This window comes from Pistacia vera, unplaced genomic scaffold (assembly GCF_008641045.1).
Source record: "Pistacia vera cultivar Batoury unplaced genomic scaffold, PisVer_v2 Contig720, whole genome shotgun sequence".
Lineage (NCBI taxonomy): Eukaryota > Viridiplantae > Streptophyta > Magnoliopsida > Sapindales > Anacardiaceae > Pistacia > Pistacia vera.
Genome location: NW_022196580.1, coordinates 435363 through 446601, shown reverse-complemented (window position 1 = coordinate 446601; position 11239 = coordinate 435363). Strand labels below are relative to the sequence as shown.

Genomic DNA, 11239 nt, shown 5'->3' with positions numbered 1-11239 from the left:
GCGGCGAAGAATGAAAAATTTACATTCGACTCTCCCAATTTCGCCGCGGCGAAGACAATTTCTTCGCCGGGGCGAAGCTTCTTCAAGAGTTCTGAAATTTACAGAACTGCCACTCTGCTTGTCTCTTCGTCCGATTCTTCGATTTTCGACTCTCCACATTGGAAACAAGCTCCTCGTGCAATATCCTACTCGGAACTCTCCTACTTCTGAAATCCTTCATTCTGAGTCAAAACTTGTCAATTTTGTCCTTTATTCACTAAAAGAGTCCATTTTAACCTGAAACACAAAAAGTAGAGAATTACGCACCAATTCAGGTAAAAATGTACTAGAAAGTACCTGAAATCCGACAAAAAGATTAAATAAAAACTGTATAATTTACGGATTATCAATATGCATTCCAGATTGTAAGGGATGTTCTGATGTAGTAGTTGTTAGTTGATATTAAGTGTGTGGCTTTAGATTAATTTAAGATTATTATATGTCTGCAAAGTAGGTATATGACAATGTAAAACTTTGCTTTATTAGCTGTAATGGAAACGTATTTTGGCAATGCAGAAAACATATCCTTCTTCATTCAACTCGGCTCCTTTTTTCTTTTCTTAGTTAAACTCCAGTGCATAAACATCAACACTCCCCCTTGCTGTTGCTGCTCTGCTTCTCTATGTTGGTTGCTACCAGGCGAGAATTATGTCTTCTGGTTGCTGGTGTTAATTACTCAATTTTCTCCATAAATAGCTACATCCCTATGCTATAAACGTATTTTGACTTAGATAATATTTTTCGAAGGAAAAGGAATTGGAAAATGTAGAAGAAGAAATAATTGACTGAGTTTTTGTTTTCGGTTAGTAAGCTCAAGGTGAAGTTGGAATCTGATAAAGTGTTTGTTATTAAAAAATCATTTCAGATATTATTTGGGCCTATCAGTTGGCTAATGGTCTCAGAGATTTTCCCAATTCATACAAGAGGAAAAGGCATCACTCTTGCAATGCTTACTAACTTTGGTTCAAATGCTATTGTCACCTTTGCATTCTCACCATTGAAGGTATTCATCCAATTTCTAGCAATCTATTCCTCTGAAAAGTTCTTCGTTCATTGTCCTTGATTCCTATTTTTGTTCAACTGGTTTAGTGATGATCTGCATTAACATTCGCTAATTCTGCTGGAGTTGCTGGGAGCGGGGAACCTTTTTGTTAGAACCAGGATATTGACTACCAACTTCAAGGCCTGTATTAATGCCACTTTCTTAAAGGAAATTTCGCCCCTTTATAGTGCAAATAGGATCAAAGAATTTCTTTAGGATATAATGAAGAACTTGCTTGCGTTATGCACAAAATATAAGCAGACTTGAGAGAGTTTTGGTTATACTAGAATTGTAGCCTAATTTGTTGTGTACTTTTACAGAAAATCTTACTTCTCATATAGGATTGTTTGGAACATTTGAAAGAGAAGGTACCTCTTAGAAAACCCTTTAAGATATGGATATGACCTTTAGAAGGTACATGATCTTTTGAAGATACAAACCCTTATGAAAATAGACATACCCCATTAGGAAAAATGTCTCACACTTTTCCTCCTTTTTGGTGCTATTGCCTTGTTATCCGTTTTGTTCATAGTCCTCATTGTCCCAGAGACCAAAGTTTTAAGATTGGAAGAAACTGAATCTAAAGTTTTGAAGTGAAACCTCACGAGGCACCAGTATACCAAATATTATATTTTTATTTTTACGTGTAAGTTAGAGATTGTTTTCTTTCATTTTATGTTATTTCATTAACTCAGTTGTAGAAATTCCAAGTGTCTTCATGTTATGGTATTGATGCATGATGAGTATGAATAAATTATGCTAACTGGGTCTATATGAATTGTGTAAAAATGAATTTTTTACTTGGTATCTAATATTTGGTTTGTCTGTATGCAATTCATGAAAAAACAGAAAACCATATTGTAATAGAGTAATGTATTCTTTTTGGTGGATTTATTATTGTCATGTTTGAAAGTTTAAAATGCTAACAGAAGGATATCTGCAATGTTTTAAGCATCTATGATGCAGCAGACAATAATGCGTGAACGGATTGGCAATGGAGGTTCAGTCCTAGGCTCAACCTCTTCGGGCAGTCTGAATAAATTTAGTGCATGTTTGAGATTGTTGTAGCTTATTAATCAACTATAAGTGAGACTGGTATGTGACTAAGTTTAAAGCTACAACAATCTTAAATTGGCCCTTAGTTCAAGATTCACCTACAACATTGAAAATAGTTAAAGTTACTAAATTGTTCTCATATCTTTTTAAGGCAAACCAAACAACTTGATTGTGACCTCTGGGATTACTTTTTAACTTTTCTTGGGTTATATTATAGCTATTCTAACATAGATATGGAGTAGGCCATTGTGCTCAATTGAAATCAGATTGACTTACAGAATACAGTGACAAGCAGAATTAATACAAGAACTACCAGTTTGAGAAATTCTCAGAAAGCTGTAGATTGGTCCAAAGAAAGTTGTCATTACATGTAAGATATTTGATTCAACGACCTTCTGTGAGGATTGAATCACTGTTACTTTCGAATAATGAGGGAAGTGACATTACACTATTAGAAGTTTCATTTCCAGTTATGAACACATCAATTGAACTGCTATCAGGTGATATATCTGGCAGTGTAGCATCGCTGTCAAGATACTGCATCACCTGTCTCATGTTAGGCCTGACTACGGGGTTAGGGTGTGAACAAAACAACCCTAGTTTCAATATCAACTCCATTTGCTCCTCTGCGTAAATACCTTCTAATCTTGGATCACTGGATTGATGATAGCTCCTCTTTTCCAGCAATTGATTACCCATTCAACCAAATATACCACTCCATAACCTTGTTGCTCTACAGGCCTCCTTCCACAAGCCACCTCAAGCATGAAAGCCCCAAAAGCAAATACATCCATGCTGGTAGTTGCCTTTCCAGTTCTAATGAGCTCTGGAGCCAAATAACCTACAGTTCCCACAAGGTTAGTGGTTTGCGGATTGCTATCGTGGTCATATAGTTTAGCTAGGCCAAAATCACCTAACCTCCCATTTAGTTCGGCATCCAATAGAACATTACCTGGTTTTATATCTCTATGTAGAACAACTTGTTCCAATTCTTCATGGAGGTAAAGAAGGCCAGAAGCTATTCCTCTAATGACTCGAAATAGCTGAAACCAATTAAGATTTTGATCTGTATTGTTGTGTAATAATTGGTCTAGGCTTCCGTTTGGCATATAATCATAGACCAAAATAAATTCTCCCTTTCACCTGCAATAGCCACGGAGTTGCACCAAGTTCCTATGCCTTAGCCTTCCCATGCTTATTATTTCGACCACAAATTCCTTCATTCCTTGATTCGAACCATGAGAGACTCTCTTGACTGCAATTTGTTCATTAGAAGGAAGGACGCCTCTATAAACCTTTCCAAAACCTCCTTTTCCTATAAGCTCTGTGTCCTTGAAACCTTTGGTTGCTTTGTAGAGATTCTTATTTGAGGACCATATTCCCTTTCCCAGTCTTCATATACTTCTTCATATTTCTTCTTCCATACAATGTAAGCAGCTACAATTAATACTATCAATAACACAGCCACAGCCACTGCTACTACAACCAAAACAATCATCAGTAGTCCTGGTTTCTTACTTGCTTTCCCGTGTGCAGGAACAGGAGGAAGCTTGGAGACATCAAGGTTTTGTGCTTGTCCGCTTCTGTTGAAGCTCCATCCTAGAATATAATGGTCACTTGTAATTTTGCCAGTTGCTGCTGAGAAACCAACATACATAGAGTCCAAGAGTACTTCAAAAAGATTGAGGGGTGTTGACAAGAGAGGTGTTTTTGGTTTTGCAATTCCATTAGGAGAGAGTGTCACATCGAGTAATTTTTAAGCACCATCATAGTCTATCCAAACCTGACACGACCTGCCTCGACCCACCCTACCCCATAAGCTCCGGGCGCACCTATGATACTCGGGCGGCCAAGACGTGCCGTGTGGGAATCTAAAAACCTGTATTCTAAATACGTTTTTCATAAAAACATTCGCTTGGACTCATTTTGAAAGCATAAACACATAAGATATATATATGTATACATTTGAAAATCTGAAAGCTAACTTGTATGTTCATAAAATCCAAAAACGGATGGTATCAGATATTCATATCTTTTATAATCAACANGTTTGGCATATAATCATAGACCAAAATAAATTCTCCCTTTCGCCTGCAATAGCCACGGAGTTGCACCAAGTTCCTATGCCTTAGCCTTCCCATGCTAACAATCTCAGCCACAAATTCCTTCATCCCTTGTTTCGAATCGTGAGAGACTCTCTTGACTGCGATTTGTTCATTAGAAGGAAGGACGCCTCTGTAAACGTTTCCAAAACCTCCTTTTCCAATAAGCTCTCTGTCCTTGAAACCTCTAGTTGCTTTATAGAGATTCTTATAGGGGAACCTTTGAGGGCCATATTCCCTTTCCCAGTCTTCACATACTTCTTCATATTTCTTCTTCCACACAATGTAAGCAGCTACAATGACTACTATAAAAAACACAGCCACCGCTACTACAATCAAAACAATTATCAGTAGTGCAGGTTTCTTACTTGCTTTCCCGTGTGCAGGAACAGGAGGAAGCTTGGAGACATCAATGTTTTGTGCTTGTCCGCTTCCGTTGAAGCTCCATCCTAGAATATAATGGTCACTTGTAATTGTGCCAGTTGCTGCTGAGAAACCGACATACATAGAGTCCAAGAGAAATTCAGAAAGATTGAGGGGCGTTGACAAGAGAGGTCTTTCTGGTTTTGCGATTCGAACAGGAGAGAGAGTCACATTGAGTAATTTTTCAGCACCATCGTAGTCTATCCAAACCTGTATTGGATCTCCACTCATGAGCACTAAGCTTTGGTTCTTCCGTTCTTCATTCGAATAATAAGTTACTGTAGCAGATTCATTAGAAATCAAGCCGTTCACATCAATTCCCACATGGTTTCCATCTATGTCATAAAATGCAGGGTTTTGTACAGTATCAAACTCGATCGCTAAGATGTGGTTTGTAGGCTGGCCATTGTTTTTACGATTGAAAAGTCCCAAATAAGAACCTGCAACAGTGCCAGTAAAGTTCATAGACGGTGAGATGACAAAAGCTATGCCATGGCCTCCCGTATTAACCCATTCTGGAACTATGGCAAAAACAAAATTCGTGGAAAAGGAAAGAGATTCAGGGGAAGATGTGTTCAATTTGAATGGGAATGGATAAAAAGCATGACCAGTTTGCCTCTGAGAAGTGTTGGTTAGCTGCAATAGACCTTTGGGGTGGATTATTGAGATTTCATCCAGTTGTAGATTGGCTTCATGGAAACCATGATTGTAGATTTCATCCAGTTGTAGGTTGTTTCAAATTTCTGAGAGATGAATATTTGTTTAAAGAAAATTGAAATGTTGATCTATGTCTATGATAGTGTAGTCTTGGACTGCAAGAACATAGGAGAAAATATTAACCTGCCAACTCAGGATTTCAATTCAAGGGTCTAAACTGGATTCACATCACTTAATGAATTCCAGAAGAAGTAAAAATTGATCTTCTAACCACCACTGGGTGACCCACTAGTCAAGTAGGGCTCTTGGATGTATTACTTGAGAGATCCTAGGTTCAAACCATTTGGGTTGTTAATAGGGATGACCACTGAGAGAATTTTCCTAGCTGTCAACTTCAGGACCCCAGGGGATTAGTTGAGGTGCACCCAACCTGACTTAGACACCTTGGTCACAAAAAAGAAAAAATTGATCTTCTGCCAACAAATACTAACGACCAATATAAGTCAATTTTGTTATTTTTCATGACTATCCAAGTATATAAACAAATTCAGACCAATTTGTAGATATCCTGTTCTTCAACCACTTGGTTGAAAACAAACCACATCATTGTTATATGCTAATCTCTAGGTTTTTTGGATGTTATTCTAGTATTATTAATTTTAAGGAATCAGGGATGTCAATTGTTATGCCTAAAAAATCAGGCTGATGTAAGCTTACATCAGTGAGTGATGTGACTAAATCAATCCTAGTAAGTGCATTAGTCGTGTTCAAGTAATAAAATGATAAGTTTGAGTATCGTCCCACAGAAATCAAAGCAAATATTCGTAATTACCTAAAGCTGCCTACATGTTATTTGAGAAAATGAAAGTTTAAAGTGTAAAACTAATGAATTAGAAATAACTAAATTAAACAAATAAACAATGTGAAGAACTTTGCAAAATTAATGAAGTTAGGGTGCAAATTTCCTCCTAATTATGCTTGACAACTACTCTTAACCCGTTTGTGCTATGAATTGGTAGGATTCTTTTAAGACCAATTATCCTTATTCAGGAAAAATATTCAACTAAATACAGATCCCTATTCGTTTACTCTAAAATTAATAAGCATAAATTCATCAATCTCTTACAACTAATTCACCCTATTCGGTTATGAATTAGGTGGACCACAAATTAATCCTAGAATCTCTATTCAATTACTTTTAGTTTTAATATGTTGTGCAATGTTATTCCCATAAAACAATTATGAATATGAATTAAGCAATAAACCCTAATTTCCCTATTCGAAACATCATCAAGGCAATTGAATCAATCCAAATTTAAGTCACCACAGTCTAGGCCGTGGTGCTTTCTGGTCTCTTTGTTTTATCTTAATTCCACTACCATGGCCATGGTGAACCACCAAGGCATGACCGTGGCCTTCAAGAATGTTAGATAGTCTCAACTTTTTTGAGCATTAAGTCCCAATTTCATTCCAATGCTCTAATTTACTCAATCAAAGCCTGAAAAATACAAAAGCCATCCAAATCAATAACTAACCATTCATATCTCAAACTTAATAAAAACTAACAACAAAACAAAGAAAAAAATGAGAAATTAACTGAACTAACATCAAAACAACCCTAAAAACACTCAAATTGTGCAACTTATCAGCTAGCACCAATAAGAGATTAAGAAGGCTTTGCGCTATCTAGAATTTGTCACGTCGCCCCAAGATAGAGAGAATACGGTTGTCACCAACTCAGCAAGCTCAAGTTTAGTCTATAAATGAGTAAGGTCCGCACACCTATCTAAGCCCCATATAATTTAATGACATTTCATAAGTTATCAGCCAATAGGATGCAAGGAAGAACTTACCAATAGGATGCAAGGAAGAACTTACCAATAGGATGCAAGGAAGAACTTACACGACACCTATCCACTTGTAAACTTATAATCATTACCTTGAATTTAATGGCTATAAATAGAAGACTCCCTCTCACAAAATCGAGATCTTGGACTTTTATAAAAGCAAATAGTAAAGACAACCTACGAGAAAAAGACTGGCTTAATATTCTCTCTTAATTCCAAGCTCTTGTACTTATGTTTGCAGTTCATGACCTATTGTAACCTAGCTTATAACCAAAAACACTCATATAAAAGAAAATAGTCAATGTAGGAATCACTCTAAGCATTTGAACCACAATAAAATTGTCACTGTCTCATTTATTATTTAGTCTTTGCATGTTACTGTGACCTTAATCCAAATCTCAAGTCAATCACATCTAATTTCTAAGACCTACTTAACACTTTACACATGCGAGGTCATTGATGTCAAAAGCACACATCAACATCAATCATTTAAAATTTATCTCTATTCAAGCCTACATATAATCCATGATAACGGGAATTAGATAGCTCACCACATTTCTTGTTAATCTTGACAGCAATAATTTTGAACCTAGGATCTTGATAGCTGCGTATTTACAGTTTTAGCATGAAGTTTAGGTAGAGTATTGCAAGGCATAAATGAGTCTCCCCAAACTCGATTAACACTCCTTGTCCTTCCCTCTATACAATCTTAATCATGGCCTTCAAAGACACTAGTGTTTTGCTTAAGGAAGGATCCCCTCGTAGTTGTACCATTCGCTCTCCTACTTTGAACTTCATAGTCTGCTTCTTCCAATTAATTCCCGTTTCCCCTAAAGTCTCCAACCACGCCATCCTGAGTACTACATCAGTGCTCCCCATTTCAAAAGAAAAAAAATCTTGAACCACAACCATTCCTTGTAATTCCAGCAGAACCGCTTTACATTCCCCCTGACATGTCACTCGATAACCATCTCCCACTCTGACTCTGAAAGATGGGGTTGTAACCACTAGTAATTCCAACCTACCCACTGCCTCCAAACCAATGAAATTGTGGGAAGCCCCACTATCAATCAACACAATTAATTCTTTACCGTAGGGACTCCCTTTAAGATTCATTGTTTTTGGCCCCTGTATTCCCACCACCGAGCTGATGGATAGCTCCACATGGCTTTGATTTTGTTCAATTGCAACTTCCTCTTTTTCCTCTTCTTCCTGCTGCTCTGGATCATCATGTTCTCCCTCAAGAAAAACAATCTGAAACTGTTTCTCACTGCACCTATGTCCAGGTGAAAATTTTGCATCACATCTATAACATAATCCCTTTTCTCTCTTTCTCTGGATCTCGGATTCTGTCAACCTCCAGAAAGGAAAATCTCGCTGAAAGTTGGAAGATCTAAAGGTGTCTGTTGGAGTTGACGCGTAACTGGAATTGTTCTCGGTGGAAACATGCCTACAATTTGTGTTTTAGGGCTGAATCTTTGTATTGTATATTGAACAACAATGCTACGGACACCAAAAAACTTGCACCAAAAATATGTACTGGCTTACGTATATCAGGCCTCTGATTTTTTTAACAATATAATATGGACGGGAGTCCATGTGAGTGGCTGCGTGTTTTAATTTTTGAAACTTCCCCAAAAATTTTAACCTAAAACGCGACTTTTATTTTATTTTATTTTGATTACAGTAAAGGACGAGCGTCCATAAGGGTGGGACGACCATCCTTTACATAAGGGACGACCGTCCATTAATTATGGACGCCCGTCCACAATAACGGGATGCTAGTCCACCATTTATGGACGGCCGTCCTTTGTTTTATTTTTATTTTTTAAAGCAAAAGAAAGGACGGGCGTCCTTAAGTAATGGACGCCCGTCCATTATTTATGGATGGGCGTCCATAAAAGTTGGACGACCGTCCATAAAGAATGGATGGGCGTCTATTACTTATAAACGCCCGTCCACAATGGTTTTTACTTAAAACGAGATGCATGAGCTTTACTTAAAACGAACTGCATGAGCTTTACTTAAACGAACTGCATGAGCTTTACTTAAACGAACTGCATGAGTTTTGCTTAAAACGAACTGCATGAGCTTTACTTAAACAAACTGCATGAGATGACCTGCATGAGCTGAATATATATTTTTTTTTTTTTTTCATATTTGGGTCAAGGACGGGCGTCCATTATTTGTGGGCGCCCATCCAAAAGTAATGGACGGCCATCCAAAAAGAATGGACGGGCGTCTATTACTTATGGATGCCCGTCCCCAATGGTTTTTACTTAAAACGAGCTGCATGAGCTTTACTTAAAACGAACTGCATGAGCACGAACTGCATGAGCTTTACTTAAACGAACTGCATGAGCACGACCTGCATGAGCTGAATATATATATATATATATTTTTTCATATTTGGGTCAAGGATGGGCGTCCATTATTTGTGGGCGCCCGTCCAAAAGTAATGGACGGCCGTCCATAATGGATGGACGGCCGTCCCTAATGTTTAACAAATTTGTTTAATTGTATTTTATTTAGGGACGGACATACTTTAAATGGGGACACCCGTCCCTTGTAGATGGACCCCCGTCCATATAATATGGACGGGAGTCCATCTGAGTGAACGACCGTCCAAATTTGATGGACAGCCGTTCACTAGAAAAAAATTGTTAAAAAAATCAGAGGCCTGGTACACGTAAGCTGGTACACAATTTCGGTGCAAGTTTTCAGTGTCCGTAGCATTGTTGGTATATTGAATGTGTTTGGGTGGTGCTGGGTTGGGTTATGTGGGTTTGGGTTATGTGTGTTTGGGCTCTTTTTTGTTCTTCCATTCCAGTTGGGTTTAAGTTAAAACGTAGGCCATGACTAATTCCCCCAAATTTTCCTTGTTGGCCCAACCCTCCTTTGGCCTCTTCCAAGATTGAATTTCTTTCTTCCACTCTTTGGGCTAGAACTGAAATTTGAGTTAAAGAATTTGGCCGACCCAAAATTTCTGGTTGCTGGAGCTTCACTTCAGCTTTGATCTCAGGTCGTAACCCATTCAAAAACACTGTAGAAAGCACATCCTCCCTTTCTCCTACTGTCATTGTCGCAATTTCTTCAAACCGCCGGCAATAATCCAACACAGTTCCCATCTGCTTCATTGACATAAGCAGTTCCAGCGGGCTGATTTCTTGTGCACCACTGAATCTCTACAGGAAAGCTACCTTGAACGCAGTCCACGTTAGTCCCGGTGTCCTAGATTCATTCCATTGATACCAATGGAGGGCCTCCCCTTCCATGCACAACGCCGTGGAGAGGACCTTGCTCTCGTAGGCAACTTGATTAAGGGCGAAGTACCTTTCCACATGAAAAACCTAGCCATACGGATCTTCGTCGGAAAAAGTGGGAGTTCTAATTTTCTGCCTCCCCACTCTCATCGGTTTCCTCCTTCGTGGTGGTGATAGCCTCTGTGGTAAGGAGGAGGTGGTGGTGGTGGTGGTTCATCGCGGTGGTTCCCCGTGCCTGAGTTGTTGTCTTCTTCTTGCCCCGTCATCCTCTGACAAGTCTCTTCCTCAACCTTCCGTCATCTTTCTTCTTTTGCTCTATGGTGAGCTTCATCCTGTTCATCCTTACACCTCATCCAGTTTTGCACATCCATCATTATCTCCCTCATGGATGCCACTGTTTCTGTCAACTTAGAAATGTCTCTCTTTACCCCAATAACCTCCTTCTCAACAACATCCATTCTATTTTCCATTCGAGTACTGACCATACCCCGCGGGCAACCTCACTCTAATACCAATTGATAGGATTCAGCAACTCAACAAACCCAACAATGAAATGTAACAGTAAAAAAAAGAAATGTAACAGAAAGTTCAAGAACTGAAGGTTGTATTTGAATTATTCAGACTGTGTATTACACTTTTGGAAATGCAAACAAAAACCAGAATAAAAGCTTACTGCGTACTCAAAATCAAGGACTCAAAATACTCAAACAGATTCAAAGAAAAAAAGATAACTCTGCTGTGCTTCGAGGGCCAGCTGCCTCCCAATAAACCTTGTCTTCTCTTCTGCCTTTCCCTCATGATCTACTGTCT

The 11239-nt window shown here is 38.4% G+C and overlaps 1 protein-coding gene and 1 pseudogene across 1 annotated transcript; both read right to left on the bottom strand.

Annotated features, from left to right (window-relative positions):
- Positions 1 to 2521: 2521 nt before the first annotated feature.
- Positions 2522 to 5388, bottom strand: LOC116114712 (annotated as a pseudogene).
- Positions 5389 to 7865: 2477 nt separating this feature from the next.
- On the bottom strand, positions 7866 to 10303 carry LOC116114710. Its single transcript, XM_031400844.1, has 2 exons — positions 10059 to 10303; positions 7866 to 8442 (listed from the first exon to the last, which is right to left on the bottom strand). Exons 1-2 carry the CDS (start codon positions 10301 to 10303, stop codon positions 7866 to 7868), a joined length of 822 nt encoding a protein of 273 aa, XP_031256704.1.
- Positions 10304 to 11239: the final 936 nt, after the last annotated feature.